At 43.0% G+C, this 27,288-nt stretch overlaps 1 protein-coding gene across 2 annotated transcripts in view; it reads right to left on the bottom strand.

Annotated features, from left to right (window-relative positions):
• Nucleotides 1-1,704: 1,704 nt before the first annotated feature.
• kcnd3 (potassium voltage-gated channel, Shal-related subfamily, member 3) overlaps nt 1,705-27,288 on the bottom strand; it is a 410,316-nt gene continuing 384,732 nt past the window's right edge. For both annotated transcript variants that reach the window (XM_043716375.1, XM_043716374.1), the window contains exons 6-8: nt 24,060-24,119; nt 12,904-13,154; nt 1,705-2,879 (exon numbers count right to left, since the gene is read on the bottom strand). In XM_043716375.1, coding sequence (XP_043572310.1) covers nt 2,681-2,879; nt 12,904-13,154; nt 24,060-24,119 — 510 coding nt within the window. In that variant the 3' untranslated portion in view covers nt 1,705-2,680. The remainder of the gene's footprint in view (nt 2,880-12,903; nt 13,155-24,059; nt 24,120-27,288) is intronic.

The raw sequence follows: 27,288 nt of genomic DNA on the forward strand, positions 1-27,288 counted from the left end.
TTCTGTAATATGGCAGATCTAACATGGAGGCTCCATCAGTATCCTACATTAACCTCAGGGCAAACCCAGAGGAGAATTGTTCAACATCTTGTCTCCAGCGTTCAAACGGAGCTCCCACCACCATTCTAATGGGAGACCTACACTAACGTCATTGACATTACTGCCGAATAGGGAAATCTCATGTTGTCCTGGTTCATGAAGGCATCTAGGGAAGATGTTGGGTATTAGGACATGCACTACCTATCAGTTGCTGTTAAAAGGAATGCTTGGAAAATTGCAAACAGCCTGTGCTGGATTTTCCAACTTTTTAAAAAATTATTCATTTGTGGGATGTGGACATTGTCAGCTGGGGCAGCATTTACTGTCCGTCCCTATTTGCCGTTGGGAAGGTGGGGGTGAGCTGTCTTCCTAAACTGCTGTTGTCCACCTGCTGTGAGTTGACCCACAATTCCTTCAGGAGGTAATTCCAGGATTTTGACCCAGTGACAAGGAAGGAACATCAAGATGGTGAGAGACTTGGAGGGGAACTTACAGGTGGCGGTGTTCCCACATACCTGCTACCCTTGTCCTTCTAGGTGGAAAGTGTTGTGTGTTTGGAAGGAGCTGTTTGAGGGTCTTTGGTGAATTTCTGCAGTGCATCTTGTAGATAGTACACACTGCTGCCACTGAGCGTCGGTGGTAGAGGGAGTGGATGTTTGTGGATGTGATGCCAATCAAGTGGGCTGCTTTGTCCTGGATGGTGTCAAGCTCCATAAGTGTTGTTGGGGCTGCCCCCATCCAGACAAGTGGGGAGAATTCCATCCCACACCTGACTCGTGCCTTGTCGATGATTCCCCAATGCCTGTCCATCAATGCTCCCAGCGTTGCATTTCATTGCTGTTTTTTGGGTTCTTGCTGTGCACAAAAATTAGCTGCTTTTTTATCCCCTAGTACAGAGATTAACAGTGCAATAGTTATTAATTAATTATAAAGCACATTGAGATGCTCTGACGATGTGAACAGTGATTATATCAACACACAGTCATTGTTGTTACCACTCCCCAGTTCTGCTGCATGTTTCCTTTGATAGACTTTTTTTTCCATATTTTTCAGATGGAATTTTCTTTGTGTTCTAGCTTGCTGGAAGGATGAATTGATAACAGCACAGTGGGCATCTGGGACCCGTAGCCTATCTCCTTGCTTCATGAGATGAGGATTTCGTGATTTAGCCACATATCAATATTTCCTTAGCTTTTACTTCTCTTTCATGTTTGGGTGCTATTGTAAGGATTACCTAGTGGTTTGAACGTTGGCTCTGAAATTACCTGGCCATGTGATCTCTCTGTCCTTGGCCTCCTGCACTACTCCAATTAATTCCTATGTTCATTTTAGCACAGCAACTCATCCTTTGTTGAGGCAATTGTCAGCCTTTGGATTCAAGGTTAAATTCAGCAATTTCTGATGATAACCACTGCTTCCAACAGCAGCTGTTGATAATAATTTTGCTCTTGCTAATTACACCCAACTTCTGTTTATCCCATTTTCTCTTTTGGCATTATTCTCTCATCTCGCCATCCATTCTATCTGAGCTGTTCCCTTCTGTACTTCACCTCCCCTTCCCTTTTCCTGCACTTAATTAAAAACTGTTCCATCTCAAACTTTTTCTGGTTCTGTTAAGTTAACTTTGTTTCTCTCTTCTGCAGACGCTGCCAGTTCTGCTGAGCATTTCCAGCATTTTCATCTTTATTTCAGCTAAAGTTCTGGAAAGAGGAAGCAAAACATTTTGAGAATAAAGCAAATCTCCAAGTTTTCGATTCACACTTAATTTTTTTTTGCAAAATACAGAAACCGTTTCTTCTGAACTAAGTCTAATAAAGTCACACTACGTAAGTGAGAGAGTGAACGGGGGTGATACTGGGAAGGGAGGATTCAGTGCATGGAATGGCTTAATTTGCTGGATACAGTTTTCTGCTCACAATACACCCACAGACTGTACTTAAACTGACAAACACCATGTTTACACGATGCTGCTTCTTGTCAGCATGAACACTGAGATGTCACATGGATCAAACAGCAGAAATGAAAGCTCTTATTGTAACTATAGACCATAAGCAGACAAGTTATCTGCCGTCAGTGGCTAATAGCTGTCTTCTATTCCACATGTAACACACACTAGAAACGTGTCAAAAAGTGGGGACTACAACAACATCTGGATCCTAAATCTCTTGTCTTTTGTGTCTTTTTTTTAAGTCACTCTTCCACATGGAAAAAAAATCCTGCTTGCTCTTTTTTTTTTATCAAATTGGCTCATCTTGTCACATTCCCAATTTGTGAATAAATATTATCCATTTTAAACATCACCTAAATTAGGTACAGTACTTAAAAACGGCACAGTATGGAGCTGGTTCCTTTTGTAGCTCCCAAAGTGTCCCTCATTGAGTCTCTCCGGCATTGGTCCTCTCGAGTTTCCCCGGTTATTCTTGTCATTGAAAATAAAGACTAAACAGAAATCAAAAAACTGGATTGAAACTTGTGCCGTTGCTTTGAGACGCAAACGCGGTGAGTTTGGATCACCCTCCCCCTTTTCACTGGGATTGGTCTCATTCACAATTTCCCCTCTCACCCTTGCCATGCGATTGCCAGTGTCATGCTTGACGATGTGATCTTTGAGGTGACTGATTGCTGGGGCAGGGCTGGAATTTTACAAGGCAGACACTTTCACGATGTTACAGCTTGCGGCTTCCATGCTGGTGTTGGATTGGTTGGGGATAGCAGGCTGATGCTCCCCTTCGGGTGTGGTGCCGGGCGGTGTGGGGATACTGATGATCGCTGTGGCGATCTGCGAGCTCTTGCAGTTGATTCGCAGACCCTCCTCCGATTTGTCGTTCAGGCTGGAGCGGCTGCAGTGATAGGAGAGAGAGAAAACCCAGATGATCAATACCTGCAACTCCAGCATTGTCCCTGTCACCCAAATACAGAGAGCACGTGGTGACCATTCAACTCTGCTCCAACATTCAATGTTTTTAAAAATTCATTCACAGGATATGGTCTTCATTGTTTCCTTATTTTTCTAATTATTTTCCCTAAGAATTTGTACTGAAGGATCTGAACCGATGTACTTTTGTACCTATTGTCCTACTATCTGACTGTAATGTTTATCCTTTTAACTACGTCTTATTTCTAACGTATACTATGGATCATTGTAAGGTAATAGAACTTTTTTCTTCTTTATTTCTCTTTTTGTATCTAAGATTTATACCTAGGCACTTTATACCTAAGATGGCACCATGAGAGGTGACGTTATAAACTTTCTATCGTACTCTTTTGACTACATAGAGTCAAACCACATGGAAACTGACCCTTCGGTCCAACCAGTCCATGCTGAACATAATCCCAAACTAAACTAGTCCCACCTGCCTATTGCTGGTCCATATCCCTCCAAACAGTTTTTACTGCGGAGAAAGGAATGGAGTCTAGAGGATACAGAGAAATAAACTTTGATGTTTTAAAAACAGTTCACATTACAGAAGAGGAAGATCGAGAGGTCTTAGAGAATATAAAGATGGATAAATCTCTGGGACCTGATCTATCCCAGAACATTGTGGGAAGTTAAGGAGGAAATTACAAGACCCCTTGCAGAAATATTGCATCATCTATAACTGCGGATGAGGTGCCTGGTGACTGGAGAGTGGTTAACTTTTGTTTCAGAAAAGTTGTAAGGAAAAAACATGGAACTATAGACGTGTGGGTTTGACTTCAGTTGTGGGTGAATTGTTGGAGCAGATTATAAAAGGTGGGATTCATAGACATTTTGAGAGGCAAAAATTGATTAGGGATCATCAGCCTGGTTTTGTGTGAGGAAAATCATGTCTCACAAACTTGATTGAGTTTTTTGAGGAAGTTATGAAAAAGATTGATGATGGCAGAGCTGTAGATGTTTACTTGGATTTTGGTAAAGCCTTTGGCAAGGTTCCGCATGTTAGACTAATTAGTAAAGTTAGGCCACGTGGGATTCAGGGTGAGCTCACCAATTGGCTACAGAATTGTTTCAATGACAAGAGACAGAGAGTAATGGTGGAGGGCTGGAGACCTGTGACCAGCGGTGTTCCACAGGGATCGGTTCTGGGTCTTCTTTTGCTTGTCATTTGTATCAATGATTTTGATAAGAAGATAAAAGGCATGGTTAGTAAATTTGCAGACAATGCCAAAATTGCTGGCATAGTATACAGCAAAGAAGGTTTTATAAGATCACAAAGGAATCTTGAGCAAATGAGTCAATGGCCTGAAAACTGGGAGGTGGAGTTCAATCTGTATCCTTGAAAGTGGAGTCGCAGGTAGATAAAGATAGTGAAGAAGGCGCTTGGTATGCTTCCCTTTATTGGTCAGAGTATTGAATATAGGAGTTAGGAGGTCATGTTGCGGCTGTACTGGACATTGGTTAGGCCACTGTTGGAACATTGCGTGCAATTCTGGTCTCCCTCCTTTCGAAAAGATGTTGTGAAACTTGAAAGGGTTCAGAAAAGATTTACAAGGGTGTTGCCAGGGTTGGAGGATTTGAGCCACAGGGAGAGGCTGAACAGGCTGGGGCTGTTTTCCCTGGAGCTTCGGAGGCTGAGGGGTGACCTTATAGAGGTTTACAAAATTATAGGAAGGGTTTGGAGGGATATAGGCCGGGCGCTGGCAGGTGGGACTAGATTGGGTTGGGATATCTGGTTGGCATGGACAGGTTGGACCGAAGGGTCAGTTTCCATGCTGTACATCTCTATGACTCTATGACTCTAAATGTGAGGTATTGCATTTTAGTATAACAAGCAGGAGTAGGGCTTTATACAGTTAATGGTAGGGGCCTTGGGTAGTGTTGTAGAACAGAGGGACCTAGGGGTGCAAGTTAGAAAGGCGCTTGGCATGCTTGACTTCATCGCTCAGTTCTTTGAGTGTAGGAGCTGGGACGTCATGTTGAGGTTGTACAGGACATTGGTGAGGCCTCTTCTGGGACACTGTGTCCAGTTCTGGTCACCCTGTTAGAGGAAGGATATGACCAAGCTGGAGAGAGTTCAGAAGAGATTTACCAGGATGTTGATGGGCGTGGAAGGTTTGAGTTATAAAGAAAGGCTGGATAGATTAGGACCTTTTTCACTGAAGTGTAGGAGGTTGAGAGATGATCTGAAAGACGTTTATAAAATAATGAGGTGTATAGATAGAGTTAATGGTAGTTTCCCCTAGATTGGGGGATTTCCAGACTAGGGGGAACATTTTTAAGGTGAGAGGATAGAGGTTTACAAACGATGTGAGGCAAATGTTTTACACAGAGATGTGAAAGGCACTATATAAATGCAAATCTTTTTTCAAACGTGTAGCCCAATACTCTGTTAGTTTTGTTAATTGCTCAACATGGACAGTGCCGAGTCTGGCATCCATTCTCAATCTCAGTCATTCTTGTCAGCTGCTAGTTTAACAAATTTCGTTGTGTTTCCTATTTTGTCTTCCAGGGTCTAAGGTCTTGAATATGTCCGCAATAAGCTTTCTCTGCCTTAGTTCTGCCCATTTATAAAGCCCCAGTTGCTTCTTCACACACTCGACCACAACAGCGTTCAGGAAACATCACATTTGTCCAGCGCACCTTCCAACATTTTAGGCATTGGTCCTTCCAGCACCAGCACACACCAGCAGTCATGAGTACTGTTCACAGGAAAACTGTATCAAGGATCTCTCAACTCAGCCTTCAATTAAAGGGAGAAGCAATAGGGTCTTGGAAACGTTTTCAAGCTCCTCTAGGACTGGAGCAAATAAAAGCAAAATACTGCAGGTGCTGGAAATTAGATTCTGAAGTTATTAGACTAGATTCCCTACTGTGTGGAAACAGGCCCTTCGGCCCAACAAGTCCACACCGATCCTCTGATGATTAACCCGCCCAGTCCCATTTCCCTCTGGCTAATGCACCAAACACTATGGGCAATTTAGCATGGCCAATTCACCTGACCCGCACATCTTTGGACTGTGGGAGGAAACCGGATCACCCGGAGGAAACCCACGCAGACACAGGGAGAATGTGCAAACTCCACACAGACAGTTGGCCGAGGCCGGAATTGAACCTGGGACCCTGGTGCTGTGAGGCAGCAGCGCTAAACACTGAGCCACCATGCCGCCCTAATCTGAAATATAAACATCAAGTGCTGGAGAAGGTCTGGCAGCATCTGTGGAGAGAGGAACAGAGTTAATGTTTCGAGTCTAATAGTACTCTTGGCATGTTACTTGATATGATTTCAAGAACAGTTCCATCAGACTCAAAACATCAACTCTGTTTCTCTCTCTCCACAGATGCTACCAGACCTGCTGAGTTTCTCTGGAACTTTCTATGTTTTTCCCCTAGCAAGCATATGCTATCCTGGCTTGGGTACACGTTTCTTCATTGTCACTGGATCAGAATTTAAGGACTATCCATCCAACAGCACTATGGGTGCATCTTCATTGTCTGGACGGCAGCAGTTACAAAATGATACCTCTGTTCGAAGAGTTGATCTTTGAGAACAGATAGCATAAACCCGACCTCCATTGTGGCTAACTGAGGTTTATTTAAAGTTTAATAATGTGGGGATTGAGGTTCATTTAAAGTTTAATAACGTGCGGATTGAGGTTCATTTAAAGTTTAATAACGTGGGGATTGATGGTGAAAAAGTGGATGAACCTTCAGCATCTTCAGCATAGAATCAGGGACAGGCCATTCAGCCCCATTCTGTCATTCAAACCATCCCTGAGTTATACATTAACTCTACCTTCATCTCTTGGGTGTGAAAGCCAATTCCAATTAAAAACAAAATAGCAAATCCAAAGGAAACATTTATATTCCTAAATTTAAAGCATTCAGTTCAGTGGTTAGTGAATCAATTTTTTTTAAACAATAATTGATAAGTTAATGGCTGCCATCACTTACATTAATTTTCAATTACAGATTTCATCAATTGAAATCAAATCCCACCAGATGCCATAATAGGACTTGAACACATATTCTGGGAGCATTATTCACCAAAGATCCTCAGACAGCACCTTCCAAACCCAAGACCACTTCCATCTAGAAGGACAAGGGCAGCAGATACATGGGAACACCATCCCGTGCAATTCCCTTCCAAACCACTCCCCATACCAACTTGGATATATATTGCCATTCCTTCACCATCATTGGGTCGAAATCCTAGAATTCCCTCCCTCATGGCATTGGGTCAACCCACAGAAGGTGGGTTGCAGTGATTCAGGAAGGCAGCTCTCCACCACCTTCTCAAGGGCAAATGGAAATGGGCAAAAGAAGCTGGGCCAGCCAGCGACACCCACATATTATATTATTAGGCTGGTGCTGCTTCTTTACTGGCAGCTTCTCTGCACTTGGAATGTTTAATTACAATCATTGAGGTGATTCTGGTAAAAGTGGCCATCAGGGATGTTTCTTGAAATTTGTGATGTGGAAAAACTGGTGTTAAACTGGGGCAGACAAAGTCAGAAGTCACACAATGCCAGGTTTTAGTCTAACAAGTTTATTTAAAACCAGAGTCCTTCATCGAAGGAGCAGCCTCCAAAAGCTTATGATTTTAAATAAACCTGCTGGATTATAACCTGGTTAGATTAGATTAGATTAGATTACTTACAGTGTGGAAACGGGCCCATCGGCCCAACAAGTCCACACCGCCCCGCCGAAGCGCAACCCACCCATACCCCTACATTTACCCCTTCCCTAACACTACAGGCAATTTAGCATGGCCAATTCACCTGACCTGCACATCTTTGGACTGTGGGAGGAAACCGGAGCACCCGGAGGAAACCCACGCAGACACGGGGAGAACGTGCAAACTCCACACAGTCAGTCGCCTGAGGCGGGAACTGAACCCGGGTCTCTGGCGCTGTGAGGCAGCAGTGCTAACCACTGTGCCACCGTGCCGCCGTGGTGTCCTGTGACTTTTGAAATCTGGACATTACTCAGCATTTAGAAGCTTCAAGTCCTCACTGTGATCATTGAGTCAATGTGTTTATCTAATTCTTCAACCCATCTCACAAGGGGAATGGAGTAAATTGTATTCATGGCATCTTCATACCCTCAGATGCTCACTTGGGATTTTTACTTTTTAACTATTAAAGGATAATCAGTGCCAAACAATATTGAGACCATTGGCAATTACTTTGTACGATGCACTGTTTCTGGGATAGTTTTCAATGTACATTGAAACAACCTGATATTTATCAATATTTTATGGCTTACCTTCAATAATAAATTAGGCAGTAGCTACTCAGAGTTCCAAATGTTTTGAAAAATGCATGAACTTATCCATTATACCAAAAGTTGCAAAGTTGGATTGAATGGATAGGTTTTAGATCAACGTGTCACTTAAGATTTGTACATTAATCTCACTGCTTCCCCTTTTAAAGCAATGTTTCCGATGAGTCATACACAGCAGACACTCAGTTAAGCTGAGCAATGTATGCTCACCCAGTACCATATGCTTTACATTTGTTGGACAAGGGAATGGGTAATGGTAAAACTGCCATAGAAAGGTGAGACACACAACTGGGGGCTAATATTGTAACCCGCTATGTGCGACCCCTGATCACATCCATGTGGAGGATCAAGCCAGGGCAGCTCATAGAATCCTACAGCAAAGGAGGAAGCCATTCTGTCCATCTGCCTATACTGCCTCTTTTACAGCTCTCTCCTTGCAGCCCTTCAGACATTCCCTTTTCAAGTATTTATCCAATTTCTCTTTGTAAGTGGCAAATGAATCAACCTTTTTAGTCAGCACATTCAAGATCACAAATGGGTTGGCACTATGGCTCAGTGGTTAACACTGCTGCCTCACAGCACCAGGGACCTGGGTTCAATTCCATGTGTGGGTGACTGTCTGTATGCAGTTGGCACATTCTCCCTGTGTCTGTGTGGGTTTGCTCTGCAATCCTTCCATAGTCAAAAGATATATAGGTTGGAGGGATTGATCATGCTCAATTTGATTAGGGATAGTCAATGTGATTTTGATAGGTCGTGCCTCATTAACCTTATTGAGTTCTTTGAGAAGGTGACAAAACAGGTGGATGAAGGTAAAGCAATTGATGTGGTGTATATGGATTTCAGTAAAGCATTTGATAAGGTTCCACATGGTAGGCTATTGCACAAAATATGGAGTTTCGTGATTGAAGGTGATTTAGCGATTGGATCAGAAAATTGGCTAGCTGAAAGAAGACAGAGGGTGTTGGTTGATGGGAAATGTTCATCTTGGAGCTCAGTTACCAGTGATGTGCCACAAGGATCTGTTTTGGGGCCACTGCTGTTTGTCATTTAAACAAAAATGATCTGCATGTGGGCATACAAGGATGGATTAGTACATTTGCGGATGACACTAAGGTAGGCAGAGTGGTGGATAGTGCTGAGCGATGTTATAGGTTACAGAGAGACATAGATAAGATGCAGAGCTGGGTTGAGAAGTGGCAAATGGAATTTAATGCGAAAAAGTGTGAGGTAGTTCACTTCTGAAGAAGTGACAGGAATGCAGAGTACTGGGCTAATGGTAAAATTCTTGGCAGTGTCGATGAACAGAGATCTGTGTCCAGGTGCATAAATCCTAGCAAGTTGCCACCCAGGTTGATAGGATTGTTAAGAAGGCATAAGGTGTGTTGGCGATTATTGGTAGGGGGATTGAGTTTCAGAGCCACAAGGTCATGCTTCAGCTCTACAAGACACTAGTAAGGCCGCACCTGGAGTATTGCGTACAGTTCTGGTCACTACATTATCGGAAGGATGTGGAAGCTTTGGGAAGGGTTCAGAGGAGATTTAGTGGGATGTTGCTTGGTATAGAAGGAAGGTAAAAACAATGACTGCAGATGCTGGAAACCAGATTCTGGATTAGTGGTGCTGGAAGAGCACAGCAATTCAGGCAGCATCCGACAAGCTAGGCCCTTCCACACCCCTACTACTCTCTGAGTAAAGAAACTACCCCTCATATCTGTCCTAAATCTATCACCCCTCAATTTAAAGCCATGTCCCCTTGTGTTAGCCATTACCATCTGAGGAAAAAGGGTCTCGCCGATTATCTTATACTCTCGATTATGTTACCTCTCAACTTTCTTCTCTCCAACGAAAACAGCCTCAGTTCCCTCAACCTTTCCTTGTAAGAAAGGTTGAGGGAACTGAGGCTGTTTTTGTTGGAGAGAAGAAAGTTGAGAGGTAACATAATCGAGAGTATAAGATAATCAGCGAGACCCTTTTTCCTCAGATGGTAATGGCTAACACGAGGGGACATGGCTTTAAATTGAGGGGTGATAGATTTAGGACAGATATGAGGAGTAGTTTCTTTACTCAGAGAGTAGTAGGGGTGTGGAACGGCCTGCCTGCAACAGTAGTAGACTCGCCAACTTTAAGGGCATTTAAATGGGCATTGGACATGCATATGGATAATAATGGAATGGTGTAGGTTAGATGGGCATCAGATTAATTTCACAGGTTGGTGCAACATCGAGGGCTGAAGGGCCTATGCTGCGCTGTAACATTCTATGTTTTATCTTCTAAATTGCCCATTGTGTCCAAGGGTGTGCAAGCTGGGTGGCTTAGCCACGATGAATGAAGGGCTACAGAGATAGAGTGGATGGATTGCTCTTTCGAGGGTGGACTCAACGGGCCAATTAGCCTGCCGCCACAATGTAGGGTTTCTATAACTAGCAAAAAAAATCTTCTCATCTCCTTCCTGCTCCTTATCTCCTATGGATATATAGGGGGGTGTGTGACCGTAAGTTAAAGTAAAGATTGAGAGAGGGGTTCATAAAGCATTCAGTACCGACACTTTATTAATGGGAGCATAGAGTAACAAGAACAAGGAGAGAAATGAAAGAGGCATTTGAAATCATGATAGCTTCTGGACAGAACAGATGGGGGAAACTGTTCCTATTGGTGGAAAGATTGAGAATCAGGAGGAACAGATTTAAGGGAATTAGCAAAACAAGCAAATCTATTTTCACACGGTGAGTGGTTGTGATCTGGAAAGCACAGCCTAAATTTCTGAAGTTTAGAAGAACGAAGGAGAATCTCATAGAAACCTGAAACATTTCAACAGGAATAGACAGGTTAAACACAGGAAGGATGGTCCTGGTGAGTCAAACACCAGGAGTCACAGTTTAAGGATATTGGGAAAGCCTTAAAACTGAGCTGAGGAGAAATGTCTTTGTCCAGAGAGTGGTGAGCCTCTGTAGTTCCCTGTCACAGAAAGCGTTTGAGGCCAAACATTGATTATTTTTAAGAAGGAGTCCAATATAGCTCTTAAGTCTAAAGGGATCAAAGGGTATTGGGAATTAAGAAGGAACAGGGGACTGAGTTGGATGATCAGCTGTAATCATATTGAATGGCAGAGTAGGATCGAAGGGCCGAATGGCCTACCTTTCTTCCTTTTTTAAAAGTTTTCTATGTTTTTAAGAAAGTGTGGATGAGGTAGGTTCAGTCGAGGCATTCAAGAGGAAATTGGATTATTATCTGAAAAGGAATAATGTGCAAGATTACAGGGAGAAAGTGGGGGTATGATATCCAGGTGAACTCCTCAATGGAGAGCTGGCACAGACATAATGGGCTGACTGACCTCTTTTTATGCCGTAACAATTCAATAACTACATCTGGTTTTGCTGCCGCTTTCCAAGATTTAACTAAGAGGTGCTTGATGGTGAAAGCGTCTCTCAAACTCAGCACATTTACTGACAAAAAAACTATATTTGACACACTCTCTACTCTGCCCTCCAACTCAAACGCAACGCTGACTTGGAGAATTCCTCAGCAATGGCCAGCAGCTCCCAGAGCAGAGCTGTGGGCTGTTGCTGTGGATTAGCGTGAACCCTGTGGTATTATCTGGTGTTGAAGGATTAGTGTGAGCCCTGTGGTATTATCTGGTGTTGAAGGATTTGTGTGAACCCTGTGGTATTACCTGGTATTGAAGGATTAGTGTGAACCCTGTGATATTACCTGGTGTTGAAGGATTAGTGTGAAATCCGTGGTACTACCTGGTGTTGAAGGATTAGTGTGAGCCCTGGGGTATTACCTGGTGTTGAAGGATTAGTGTGAACCCTGTGGTATTACCTGGTGTTGAAGGATTAGCGTGAGCCCTGTGGTATTACCTGGTGTTGAAGGATTAGTGTGAGCCCTGTGGTATTACCTGGTGTTGAAGGATTAGTGTGAACCCTGTGGTATTACCTGGTGTTGAAGGATTAGTGTGAGCCCTGTGGTATTACCAGGTGTTGAAGGATTAGTGTGAGCCCTGTGGTATTACCTGGTGTTGAAGGATTAGTGTGAGCCCTGTGGTATTACCTGGTATTGAAGGATTAGTGTGAACCCTGTGGTATTACCTGGTGTTGAAGTATTAGCGTGTGCCCTGTGGTATTACCTGGTGTTGAAGGATTAGCGTGAGCCCTGTGGTATTACCTGGTGTTAAGGGATTAGCGTGAGCCCTGTGGTATTACCTGGTGTTGAAGGATTAGCGTGTGCCCTGTGGTATTACCTGGTGTTGAAGTATTAGCGTGTGCCCTGTGGTATTACCTGCTGTTAAGGGATTAGTGTGAGCCCTGTGGTATTACCTGGTGTTGAAGGATTAGCGTGAGCCCTGTGGTATTACCTGGCGTTGAAGGATTAGTGTGAGCCCTGTGGTATTACCTGGTGTTGAAGTATTAGCGTGTGCCCTGTGGTATTACCTGGTGTTGAAGGATTAGTGTGAGCCCTGTGGTATTACCTGGTGTTGAAGGATTAGCGTGCGCCCTGTGGTATTACCTGGTGTTGAAGGATTAGCGTGAGCCCTGTGGTATTACCTGGTGTTGAAGTATTAGCGTGTGCCCTGTGGTATTACCTTGTGTTGATGTATTAGCGTGTGCCCTGTGGTATTACCTGGTGTTGAAGGATTAGTGTGAGCCCTGTGGTATTACCTGGTGTTGAAGGATGCCTGCTCTCCACTTTGGATGTGAATGGTACTAAGTTCCTGCATGCTCCTCAGGTGAGCGGCTGACACACTGGAGTTGGGAAGATGAGTGGACTTCTTGTTACTGCGACGGGAGCAGCAGGTACTGGTTGTCCCAGACTCCGAGGACAGAGATGGGCTGTGGGTGGACGGACAATTCTGCATCGAACCTTCCAGGCAGTTCTGTTCATAAACCGGTTCATCGAGCAACTCGTGGTTCTGATAAAATGCAAGAAGAGATTAAATGTTTAAACTACGGAGGCACTTGGTGTAGAATGAAGCACATCAACTTTGACAGGGAATAAGGAACTGCATCTGATCTGGGTCTGAGTTAATAATTCTGATATTCATACCCTAAGGTGAATCTGGTTTAATTTGTGCATGAATGGGATTTGGTTATTGGAATACTTCCTATTTCAATCAGTCTTGAATGTTGCAATTACCTGTTGAATAAACAAATGGCCAAAGTTTAGCTTCAAATTTCTATCGCAGGACATTGCAAAGAAAAACTTGGGAACAATACATCAGTAAGCTTAACATCTGTGGTAGTTAAGTTACTTAAACAGATTCTGAGGGAGAAGATATATATGCATTTGGAAAGACGGGGTTTGATTAGGAATAGTCAGCATGGCTTTGTGTGTGGGAAATCATGCCTCGCAAATTTGTTACAATTCTTTGATGAAGTGACCAGGAAGGTTGATAAGGGCGGGGCAGTAGATGTAGTCCATATGGAGTTCAGTAAGGCTTTGATAAGGTTTCACATGGTAGGCTGCTTTGGAAGGTTAGATAGCATGGAATCCAGGGGGAGCTGGCAAATTGGATTCACAGTTGGCTTGATGGTAGGAAGCTGGAAATGTGTTGCTGGAAAAGCGCAGCAGGTCAGGCAGCATCCAGGGAACAGGAGAATTGACGTTTCGGGCATAAGCCCTTCTTCAGGAAGGTAGGAAGCAGAGGGTAAAGGGTGTTTGGCTGTCTGGAGGCCTGTGACTAGTGGAGTGCCTCAGGGGTAGGTGCTGGGACTATTGCTGCTTGTTATCTACATCATTGATATGGATGAGAATGTACAAGGCATGATTAGTAAGTTTGCAGATGACACTAAAATAGGCAGTATCCTGGAGAGTGAGGAAGGTTATCAGAAATTGCAGCAAAATGCAAATGGAGTTTAATATAGATAAGTGCAATTTGGAAAGTCAAATCAAGGTTTCATGGTGATTGGTATGGCCTTAATGAGTGAAGTGAAACAGAGGAACATTGGAGGTTGTGTGCATGGTTCTCTGAAAGTGGAGTCCCAGGTAGACAGGGCAGTGAAGAAGGCTGTTGGCACACTGGCCTTCATCAGTCACGGCACTGAGTATAGAAGTTGGGAAGGTATGTTGCAGTTGTACAGGATGTTGGTGACACTGCACTTGGAGTGTTCAGTTTTGGTCACCTTGCTGTAGGAAGGATATTATTAAACTGGAAAGAGTGCAGAAGAAATTTACAAGGATGTTGCCAGGGCTCAATGGTCTGAGTTATAGGACAAGCTGGGACCTTTTCTTTAGAGTGCAGGAGACGGAGGGGGGTCCTTATAGAGGTGTATAAGATCATGAAAGGGTATGTATAAGAGGCATGGATAGGGTGAATGCACTCAGTCTTTTCCCCAGGGTTGGGGAATCGAGGACTAGAGGGCATCAGTTTAAGATTAGAGGGGAAAGAATAAAATGCAACCTGAGGAGCAACTCTTTTACACAGAGAGTGGTACACATATGAAATGAGTTGCCAGCAGAAGTGGTTGAGGTGGGTACATTACAAACTTTTAAAGGCATTTGGACAAATACATGGAGAGGAAAGGATTAGAAGGATACGGGCCAAGTGCAGGGAAATGGGGCTAGCGTGGATGGACATTTTGGTCGGCATGGACCAGTTTGGACCAAGGGCCCTGTCTCCATGCTGGAGGGCTCTATGACTCTATAACACTTACATTTGTATAGCACCTTTGTTGCACATGGCCTGAAAATGCCAATGCTGAGGAGCACCATAAGCATCAGGAGATCATAAGGATTTGTAGGAAAAGCAGCAGAGGATCTTGAAAGAGTGAGATGTAATATCTCCTTAATAATGTCTTCTCAATGTAACCTGTAACTAGTTGTTAATGTGTAATCAACAGTATCTTGTTGCTACAGGAGACTCTTCAGGTTAGACCAGTAAACGGTATCTGTCTACTGCATTAGACCAATCAGATCCTGTTATATGATGCAGCAAGCTCCATCATATCCTGCACCTCATTCTGTTTAAAGTCACCATCGTCTGGCCTCCCTTTAGAGAAATCGAGAGGGAATTGGTAGTGGGGTTAATTTGAGGGGTATCACACTTTGGATTGAGCAAGTGGGACCTCTGAGTCCACTGGCTGAATCAACACCTACATACATTGTAGTGAGCTGACAACCTCATATAATGTCTTCCACAAGCTCAGAAAGTACCAAATGCACTTTACCATCAATGGTATTGACCCGACTGATTCCTGGGATGGTAGGACTGATGCATGAGGAGAACTTGAATTGGTTAGGATTCTATTTGCTGGAGGTCAGAGGAATGAGGGATGGCAGGTGGGGGATGGTGTGATCTCATAGAAACCTCTACAATTTTAACAGGACTAGACAGGGGTAGATACAAGAAACATGTTCCCAATGGTGGGGACGGGGTTCTGGAACAAGGGGTCATAGTGTGACAACACAGGGCAAACCATTTAGGACTGAGATGAATAGAAATATCTTCACCCAGAGAATGGTGAGCCTGTGGAATTCTCTGCTACAGAAAAGCTTTTGCGGCCAACACATTGTATATTTCAAGTTTTGCAGTGTTGGATTACATACTTGGGGCCCAATAGGATCAAAGGATAGTTGGGGGAAAGACAGAAACAGGCTATTGAGTTGGATGGAGAAAGTGAGGACTGCAGATGCTGGAGATTAGAGTGGTTCTGGAAAAGCACAGCAGGTCTGGCAGCATCCGAGGAGCAGGAAAATCAACGTTTCAGGTAGGAGTCCTTCATCAGGATTGAGTTGGATGATCAACCATGACCATAATGAATGGGGCAAGCAGGTTTAAAGGGACGAATGGCCTACTCCTGCCCTGTTTTCTATGTTTCGATGTTTCAATATACTTTGTCATTGTTTTGTGGAGGATACATGGTAACTAATTTCAGCAAATAAACTCCCACCAAGAACAATGAGATAATTTCTTCACCATCTGTTTTAGAGTGATTGGTTGAGAGTTAAATATTGGTCAATGTCAGATGATGCTGAATTAAAAACTGTTTCAATGTATATGTGTGCGAACAATTTTACTGGGGACTGAACTGTGACAAGCCAAACTGTTCACGTGGAACTGAAATAAATTCCGTCTCACCCAGGCTGGATTTAAATCCAGGTGCCTGGAATAAAGGAGCACTCAAGTTCCACCTGCACCAAAAGTGTGGAATACCATCTGATTTAAAAAAAAGGTTTTCTAATTAACTTGTGACCGAATGTTATTGCATACCTCTAGAGTGGGTGGGACTTGAACCCAGGCCTCCTAACTCAGAGGTAGGGACACTACCAGCACACTACAAGAGATCCTAAACAACATTGCTGAACAAACTGTTTAAAAATATCAAACAAAGATCACCTATTGCTAAGTGTATATTTTCCTCAAGTTAAATAGGGAACTATACTAAAAAAGCATGTTTTAACAGAAGCAAGTAACAAGTAGGTGATGTTAGTTTTGTGGCAATGCCCCAGAATTAGTGATCTGATGATCCAAACCATGGGTTCAAATCCCATCGTATTAGCTGGTGGATTTTAAATGCAATTGAAAAACAAAATCTGGAATTTAAAGCTAAGCTCAGTAATGGTGACTATCATCCACTGTTGTAAATGCCCACCTGCTTCACTAATGCCTCTTAGGGAAAGAACATTGACTTCTTTACCCAGCCTGACCTACACGTGACTCCAAACCCAGAGTGCTTAGTGGTTGACTTTCAACTTCCCATTGAAGTGGCCGAGCAAGCCATTCAGTTCCACTAGAGATGGGCAACAAATACTATTCTCAATCAAAAACCGTGGGCGGCACGGTGGCACAGTGGTTAGCATCAGGCATCTCTCTGTGTGGAGTTTGCACATTCTCCCCGTGTCTGCATGGGTTTCCTCCGGGTGCTCCGGTGTCCTCCATACAGCCCAAAAATGTGCAGGTCAGGTGAATTGGCTATGCTAAATTGCCTGTAGTGTTAGGTGAAGGGATAAATGTAGGGGAAGAGGTCTGGGTGGGTTGCGCTTCAGAGGGGTCGGTGTGGACTTGTTAGGCCGAAGGGCCTGTTTCCACACTGTAAGTAATCTAATCTAAAGAACTGCAGATGCTATAAATCAGAAGCAAGCACAGAAGTTGCTGGAAAAGTCCAGCAGGTCTGGCAGCATCTGTGGTGAGAAATTAGAGTTAACATTTCAGGTTGAGTGACCCTTCCTCAGAACTGAAACGTTAACTCTGAATTCTCTCCAGAGATGCTGCCAGACCTGCTGAACTTTTCCAGCAACTTCTGTTTTGATTTCTGAAATGCTATTCATGAAAGAACAAATTAAACCATTCTGCCCCATCAGGCCTAAGATGGCGTTGTCCAATTTCACCCTGTTTCTCTTGCTTCTTCTCTGACTAACGTGTGAATTTTTGCTCTTCACATATTTATTCTATTATCGTTTAATGATTTTTGATGTAACTGCTACCACTGCCCTTTTAGGCAACATCCACTAGATCATTTTTTAATCTGTTATACTCACCTTCCCAACAATCCTTCACTCCTCCATCATAACAATTTGCTGCTTAACAATAAAGGTTCCTACGATGTCTCTGGCCTTTTTTTTGCCAGTCACCTTTGATCTCTTTTCCCTGGCTTCTGATATTCCTGCTCCTGAAAACATATTTCCCCCTTTGCAGAAATGGGAATGATACATCCCAATAAAAACAAAGAAAAAAGCAGAGTAAACTCAGCAGTTCGTATAGCATCTGGGGAGAGAAATCGTGAGTCATTCCTCCTGACTCAGCCAAGCCTGTTCACCATCTACACAACACATGGGTGCAGCTCCAACAAAACTCAAAAAGCTTGACACTATCCAGGACAAAGCAGCCCTCACTTGATTGGCACCACATCCACAAACATACACTCCCTTTATCACTGATGCTCAATAGCGGCTGTGTGCTCTTACTGTGCACTCCAGAAACTTGCCAAAGAACCTGAGACAGCACCTTCCAAACCCACAACCACTTCCATCTAGAAGGGCAAGGACAGAAAATACATGGGAACACCACCACCTGCAAGCAACCCCCTCAAGCCACTCACCGTCCTGACTTGGAAATATATCGCCGTTCCTTCACTGTTGCTGGGTCACAATCCTAGAATTGAGGAGAAAGTGAGGTCTGCAGATGCTGGAGATCAGAGCTGGAAATGTGTTGCTGGAAAAGCGCAGCAGGTCAGGCAGCATCCAGGGAACAGGAGAATCAACGTTTCGGGCATGAAGAAGGGCTTATGCCCGAAACGTCGATTCTCCTGTTCCCTGGATGCTGCCTGACCTGCTGCGCTTTTCCAGCAACACATTTCCAGCCACAATCCTAGAATTCCCTCCCTAAGGGCATTGTGGGTCAACCCACAGCAGGTGGACTGCAGCAGTTCAAGAAGGCAACTCACCCCCACCTTCTCAAGGGGGCAACTAGGGACAGGCAATAAGTGCTAGCCCAGTCAGCGACACCCACATCATGTGAGTGAATTTAAATAAAAGTGTTCATGCTCCGGGTCGATGATCTGACCTGAACTCTGATGAAGAGTCATTGACCTGAAATGTTAATTCTGTTTCTCTCTCCACAGTTTCTGCCAAATCCACTATGTCTGAATTTGTTTGTGCTTATTTCGAATTTCCACAATATTTTGTTTTGATATTGATGAATTTACTCTTATGAATGTCCCTTTAAATCAAAAACTATTTCAAGCACTCTGCTAGCTACAGAACACAGCATTCATTTAATTCATCCTGCTCTTGAATCTGAATAAAGGGTATACACATCTGGAAATAGAACAGTTACTTTGGTGAAGTCAAAACATTCCCCTGGTAGTTAGATTGAAAGCTATTTTCTCACCAGTGTCATATTTTATGTGACCCACTACTGCACTGTGGCTGTCTTAGGAATGATTGATGTTGTTGGTAAGTTCCTTTCTTAGCTTCACACAGTCCTTGTGCACAGGTAATCTGGTAATATAAACTAGTAACATAAAGGAGAAGGAAGATTGAGGGAGGAGAGTTTTGGCATTGCCTATGGGCAACTAATAAGGTGTGAGAGGAATGGTACGGTGAGGATCGGAATGGAATGGATTGGGATGGGATGGGATAGAGGATGTTGCATGAAGAGGTCTCGAAAGGGGTGAGTTTTCAGATGGTGGGGTGGGACTGGAGTGGACTGAGGTGAGTTGGGGAGAAACAAAATGGGGTGGATTGAGAAAATCTGGGGTGGGTTGGATTGTGCGGTGTGTGTGTGTGTGTGACCAGATGTAATATGTTGGCATGGGTCAGCCTAGAGAGGGAGGGAACAAGATGGAATGGACTGTGGTGGGATAGACTGCGTTGGCGTGAGGTGGACTGGAATGGATTGGCAGTAATTGGGATTGGGCTGAATGTTATTTTTATCATTAGGGCCCTATGCCCAGAGTGTGAAAGGTAAAATAGAGCCCCCAAAATGTGATGACTATTGATCAACTTCATCAATAGAAATGGTGAAAAGAAGGATTTTCAGGTAATATTGGAGGATTCCTCGTGTTTTTACATGAAATGGAAATACTAGAAAGCTCCTGTCTCCTACAAGGCAATTCACAGAATCATTTCGAGCAAAAGGTTTCAAATATCTTATTACTTTCATGAGATGTGGGTGTCAGTGTCAAGGCCTGCATTTATTGCCAGTCTCTAAATCCCCTTGAATGGAGTGGCTTGATAGCTTTTTAAGAACGCTGTTAAGAACAGCCACGTTACTATGGGTCTGACTGAAGTAGACCATTCGACCCATCGAGTCTGCTCCCCCATTCAATGAGATCATGGCTGATCTGATAATCCTCAACCTGAATTTCCTGCTTTTTTTCCCCTTACCTCTTGATTCCCTCCCTGCTAACACCATAAAACACAACAGAAGTAGGCCATTCAGCCCATTGAATCTGACCTGCTACCGTAAGATTGCTGAGTTTCCCTCCCCGAAGGACATTATTGAACCAGATGGTTTATCTTAATAATGATAATTTCATATTCACCATTACAGAATAGCTTTCAATTCTAAATTTATTTATTGAGTTTAAATTATGCCAGAGGTCATGGTAGGACTTGAATTCCTATTCACAGAGTATTAGTCTACACCTAGTGAATTACTGGTGCTAGTGGCATTACCACCATGACCTTACCAGCATGTCTCCCATTACAGCCATGTGGAAAACCACTGAAACATAGGGAATGGTTTCAAGCTGTGAGCAGATATGTTTCAGGAGAAAGGAGAATTGTGGAACAAGAAGGCGTAAGGACAGCATTGAGGTCAGTCAATAAACTGGAATATGAAGCTAAATCGTATCTACCAGATGGATTAGTCCAAGTGTTATCCATTCTCTGAAAACCTTCCTAATTCTGAGTGTTCGTTCTCCTGTTCATACAATGAGTAATAATTCAGGACATACTGGCACTTAGAGGCAATTGGAAAAATCAAAGAGGGAAATTGGGAGAAGTGTTTTACACTCTAAATTATTCTAATCTGGTATGCACTGTCTTAAGGTGGAAGCAGATTTAAGTTCAACTCAAAAGGGGATTTGATGAATATTTGAAATGGAGAAATTTGCTAGGTTGTGGGAAAATTGCAATGGGGAATGGGATTTACTGGATGGCTCTTTCTAAGAGTTGAATGGGTATGACATGGCCAGTGGGCTCTTTCAATGCTGTGTGATTCGATGTGATTTACGGGAATTTTGTGTTGTAGGTCTACGTAGGTACTTGCTTGTGTATAAATGTCTATTTGCACTTTATCTATTGTGTGTTTGCATGTGTATATATGGGCATGCTTCTGTATTGGTGTGTACGCCCATATAAGTGAGTGGACAGTTTTAATGCTTCTTTCTTACTGTCACTGAAGCATCAACAAAATCTGCATTTTACTGCACAGCATTTAAGTGCAAGAGACATTCACTGGACTGGTACCAGTAATGAGGAACTTTGTTTCCTTTGAGAACTTAGAGAAGGTGAGCTATTCTTTGTGCAAAAAACAATTAGGCAGAGGTTTTCAAATTTTTCAAAATCCTGAATGTATTTAGAATAGAATCCCCACTGAGTGGAAACAGGCTATTCGGCCCAACAAGGCCACACCAACCCTCCGAACAGCATCCCACCCAGACCCATCCCTGTAACCCTGTGTTTCCCATGGCTAATACACCTAACCTACACATCCCTGGAACTATGGGCAATTTAGCATAGTCAGTTCACCTAACCCGCTCATCATTGGATTGTGGGAGGAAACTGGAGCATCCGGAGGAAACCCGCGCAGACATGGGGAGAATGTGCCAACTTCACACAGACAGTCGCCTGAGGCTGGATTTGAACCCAGGCCCAGTGAGGCATCAGTGCTAACCACTGAGCTACCACTGAGGAGAGACTGTTTGCTTTGGCTGCAGGGTTGATAATTAGAGGACCCAGGGTTAGGGTAATTAGCAAAGAAAGCATGAGGAATTTTCAGGAGAAAGAGTGTTCTGAAGAAGAATCATACTGGACTTGAAACATAAATTATCTTTCTCTCTTCACAGACCTGCTGAGTTTCTTCAGCATTCTTTGTATTGGTTGAGGACTTTTTGTTTGAGTGTGTCGTTAGGCATTGCCTGAAAGGATAGTGGAAGAAGAGCCAACAGCAGCTTTCAAAAGGGAATTGGAAAACATATTTGAAGGGAATCAAAATACAGGACAACAATGGAAGAGCAAGGGGAAATGAGATTGATTGAGTCTTGCTGAAAACCTGTTGAAGTTTTTCATCTTTCACTCATCAGGGTCATCCATATGTAGAGGGGAACAACACCATCCCATACACCACCTTCACTCCTGGTGAAGAGTACAAGAAGTGTTGCAGCAACTCACCAGCTCCTTCAACAGCACCTTCCAAGAATACAAACTTTATCAGCTACAAGGACAAGGGCATAGAATACATGGGAACACCACCTTGTGCAAGTTCCCCTAAAAACTATACACCGTCCTGTCCTGAAACATATATCGCTGTTCCTTCACTGTCACTGGATCAAAATCCTGGAATTCCGTTCCTAATAGTATTGTGGATGTCATAGAACCCCTACTGTGTGGAAGCAGGCCATTCAGCCCATTAAGTCCATAGTGACCCTCTGAATTGCATCACACCCAGACTCACCCCATTCCCGTAACCCTGCATTTCCCAGGCTATCCCACTTAACTTGCACATCATTGACTGCCATGATGTGGAGGTGCCAGTGTTGGACTAGGGGGGGAAAGGTCAGAAATCACACAACACCAGATTATAGTGACTTCACCTGACAAAAGAGCAGCGCTCCGGAAGCTTGTGATTTCAAATTAACCTGTTAGACTCTAACCTGGCGTAGTGTGACTTCATCTTTGGACTGTAGGAGGAAACGAGAGCAACTGGAGGAAGACCACACAGACACAGGGAAGAACATGCAAATTCCACACAGCCAGTTGCCCAAGTCTGCAATTGAACCTGGGGCCTTGGCACAGTGAGGCAGCAGTGTTAACCGCTGAGCCATTGTGCCACCCTTACACCAGCCATCCTTACATCCTGAGTATTATCATTTAATAAAGTCAGGAAGAATCCCTGAGACCTAGTGGAATGAAAGGATAGGTGACAGATATATTAATTAAGAATGAATTGGGTCTGTGTTGGTTGTATAAAAACAGGGAGCTAGTCATTAGTGGGGTTTCAGCTTTATGGAGCGTAGTAAATTGAAATAAATCTCCATAAAAATGTGGACTTAAATTCTGTTTAAATACAGTTAATATATGGAGAATAACACATGGACTGCAGTGGTTCAAGGTGGCAGCTCACCATCACCTTCCCAAGAGCAATAGGGATGAGCGATAAACGCTGGCCCTGCTGATGATGCCCATCTTTTAGTAATGAGCAGAAGGAGAGTTGAACACATAGGATGTCCCAGATCATTCACTCAATATAAAAATTTGGCAAATGTTGATTTGTGTTAATAAAGACTTAGTTTTCTATTCATAGTAAAACAGCAAACTCCTGATAAGACCTTGAGTCCCCATTCTCTGAAAAATAATGAAGACATTTTTTATAGAGACAAAATGTTATACTCTTTGATTGTTCATTAAAGGATGACATTTTTCAGCAGAAATACATGTCTGCTTGTCAGATGTATTAAAAAGCTCTGTCCTTGTTCATCTCTATTGTTTTTGCTCTACAGTCTTCTGCTCTCTCTCTCTCTCACTCTCTCGCTCTGTACTGTGCTAAAATCTTGAGGCATAGTTCCACATGCACCAGCTCGCATACAACCTTCTGAAATCACTGCACTCTTTCAATCCCTGTTTCTTGTTAACCTCCAATTTTATTACTTTTACAATTAGCAGATGTGACTTTCACCACCGAACTCTGGAATCCTATCCCTTAGACCCTGCCCATCTCTATCTCCCTCTTCTCTGGAAGCTATTCCATAAAACCTAGCACTTCAGTCATCCATCTTATAAACTCCAAAGGTGGCTCAATATTTTTTTGAACAATGGCCGTTATGAAGTGCTGGGGCACATTTTATAATGGTAAAGGTGCAATGCAAATGCAGCTTGCTGTTTTTAAATAGAGTAGAGTGTACCACTGCACGATTTCTTAAAATAATACCAATTATTTTAAATGCGGTAATGAAGGCAGAGTGAGCTGAGTCCCTCAATAGATCGATTTCCCCAGAGTTTGATAATGTCACACATCAGTGCAGTAACCAAAGTCACACTGGTCAAATAGAAAGGAAGTGGTAATGTCACATGAGTGTTCATGAAGCCAGCGTGATGGAGAGATGACACTTCAACGTCTGTCCTCTGGTGTAACTACAAAAAGGAGAAGACTTACCTTGGTTGAAGCAGATGTTCGGATTGATAGGAGGGGATCATCCAACAGGTAAGACAGTCCCTGCAGCACCAACAGAAGACCAAATGAAAACACTGTGGTACAGTTTTGAATTTCAAGCATTGACCTTAGTGTTGTACAGTCAGTTCCTACCTAACACGGTAGTTCCGTTCTTGTGTGATCTCGTGTTATAAGAGAAATCTCTGCACCATTTAAACCAATGGGGCTGGAATCACATTATAGCCAATACAGGTAAGGAAAGTTCATATTGTACAAATGACAGTCTAAATACTTCAGTCACGTTACAGCCAATTTGCATGATAAAGCATGCGTTATAGCAGAATGACCTGTAACTATGGAGATTGGAGTGGGTATGTTCATGATAATATTCTTTGATTCCAATCACCATCTCAATTACTGTCCATACAAATTTATCCAGATACAGATACCATAATTTTGTCCATGAAATAATGTTATGACTTCAAGTTATAGGTTTGGATTTTGTGCTTAAGTTATCTTTGTGGTGTGACTTTTTCTCCCCTTGATTTCATTCGGTACCACTCAAAGAGATCTCTAACATTCCAAATAGGAATGAGCTGCCAATTCACAAAGCAAGCAGCAAATAACAAATCAGGTTTGTGTATTCGCCTTCTAAACTTTTACAGAGAGTGAAATAAAGATTGACATGTATGTGAGATTAAGGCAAATGGTGAAATATCATTTTTTTCTAAACTTGCTTTTTTAACATAATGGAGTGGAGAAATTTGGCATTCCAGAAACATAAAAATCAGTTTGTCAGGACCTGAGAGGTTGTTTGTGAGTAAGTGTGGTCTGGAACTAATGTTCCCTCTGAGGTGCTGGGAATATTGCTGGATTGCAATCAAAGAGTGCTGCACAGGGAGGACACTGGGCACAAACTACATCCTCTTAAAAGTGTACACATGTAGAGCTGTGTGGAATTTTCAAGGACTGAGCAGCGTAACACCAAGTTGTGTACATCAGTTAGAAGAATCTCTGTGTGGTGCATCATTAAACCTCAGTGATGTTTCATTCAGCAAAGGGTAATCTTTTCAGGGTTACTTTTTTAAAGTGCAAAGAGAAATTTGAAGTTCCTGCTAATGCAGTGATGTCACACTGATTCTTCACATCTATGGCCTACAGGAACCATCTTGCAGAAGAATGAGGATCACTGATAGCAACATCTGAATTTTTGCAATTAATATATTGCAATTAATATATGTGGGCGGCACGGTGGCACAGTGGTTAGCACTGCTGCCTCACAGCGCCAGAGACCTGGGTTCAATTCCCGCTCAGGTGACTGACTATGTGGAGTTTGCACGTTCTCCCCGTGTCTGCGTGAGTTTCCTCCAGGTGCTCCGGTTTCCTCCCACAGTCCAAAGATGTGCAGGTCAGGTGAATTGGCCATGCTAAATTGCCCGTAGTGTTAGGTAAGGGGTAAATGTAGGGGTATGGGTGGGTTGCGCTTCAGCGGGTCGGTGTGGACTTGTTGGGCTGAAGGGCCTGTTTCCACACTGTAAGTAATCTAATCTAATCTAATCTACACTGTGTATGATTGTCAGATGTTGCTTCCTGTTTTTCTGTATAATAACAGTGAATACTAATAGTTCTATAGCAATTCAAAATACAGCCATAGCCTTCATTACAGGGAGAGGAGTGCAAACAATTGAGTGCTTGCAGCTCTGACAGTTGCAGGCGGCTATATATATTCAGTAATTGTTCACACTTGTTATGGTGCTTTTATACTAAATCAGGCCTAAGTGGCAAGGTCCCTGAATTATGAAGAGAGGCATTTGCAACTATAGTGGGATATTGCCACATTTAGCAGTTTTGGGCAATTAAAAGGGTTGAGAAAGTAAATTGTCCAATGTTGTTCATGAGCAAACTGTTGGGACTGTGTCGAATAATAGGAATATAAAGTGTGATAAGCATTAATGGACACCATTAACACATAGAGCTATTCTCATTGGCTCTTGATTTCGATTTATGCTGTGCACAAATTTTATTAAAACAAAACTAGAACATAAAATGCATTAGAAGACACTTAGCCAGCAATAGCAGCCGCCCCTGAGAATGCTGAGTCCATTTCTGTTTGGCAATCCATCTCTTTCTATGATATAAAATGGACTTTAATAGGTTTATAAGTGAGAATTACATTATGCAGACTACACCTACAACTAAACAATGCAGAGGTCACGGTGCTGTACACGTTTGTACTTTGCTATTGAATTTTTCTACTCCTGTCCTCACTTCTTGAATAGTCTTGGCTCAGGAGCCAACTCCAGTTTTCAGAACCTCATACCAAAGTGGTTCATTTACTTGTAACTGACAGTAGGCACTGAGAGAGCCCCACAGCCCAGCCCAATTTTGCACTGTGCCATTGTGCACACAGACACATATTTGCACATTGATACACATATGGCAATAAGCACATGTGAATTTATTGATGCATATATGTGTGATAAGAATACATTCCTATAGCTCTACAATATGCTTAATAAAAATCATTGGACAATTTACATATTCAACACTTTCAACTGGCCCATGCCTATTAGATGTGACAATATCCCACTAAACTTGCAAATACCTCTCTTCATAATTCAAGGACCTTCCAACTTAGGTGTAATTTAGCATAAAAGTTAACTGCACCGCGAAAATTCACATGGAAACACCTGTATACATTGACAAGCAGTAACATGCATGCACATGTCTGCACAGGGACACACATTCTTTACCCTGGGATATTGTCAGGACCAACAATGCATTTTCTCTCCAAGCCTGTCATAATGTTTTCCAATCAACCAGTTCAAAGATGTGATTACACACTTGTGGAGTGTGTGTGGCTTAAACCCAGCTCCCTCAAACTTGTTGTATTCCCTTCCATGTAACACACACATGCCACTCATACATTTGCACATATTTAATACTTGGTTTGTGGTGATGTTGAACTCTGTTTCCTAAATTTGTTTCCTAATAATAATCTATTGGTTCCCGCACTAGCTGAGGTTACTGTGAAGGTCTCACTTTCCCAACCTCACCCCAAGCCTGAGGTGCAATGACCCTCAGGATAAGCTCCCCACCAGTCATCTCTCCACCTTGTCTCTAATGACAGAGCAGCTTTATTGTCCATTGCACTTGACCTTTACTTCTGGGAGTCTAGCAGTCAATCCTACCATCCCTGCCACCTCAGTCAACAAGATCCACAAACATCCAT

This window comes from Chiloscyllium plagiosum, chromosome 26 (genome assembly GCF_004010195.1).
Source record: "Chiloscyllium plagiosum isolate BGI_BamShark_2017 chromosome 26, ASM401019v2, whole genome shotgun sequence".
Taxonomy (NCBI): domain Eukaryota; kingdom Metazoa; phylum Chordata; class Chondrichthyes; order Orectolobiformes; family Hemiscylliidae; genus Chiloscyllium; species Chiloscyllium plagiosum.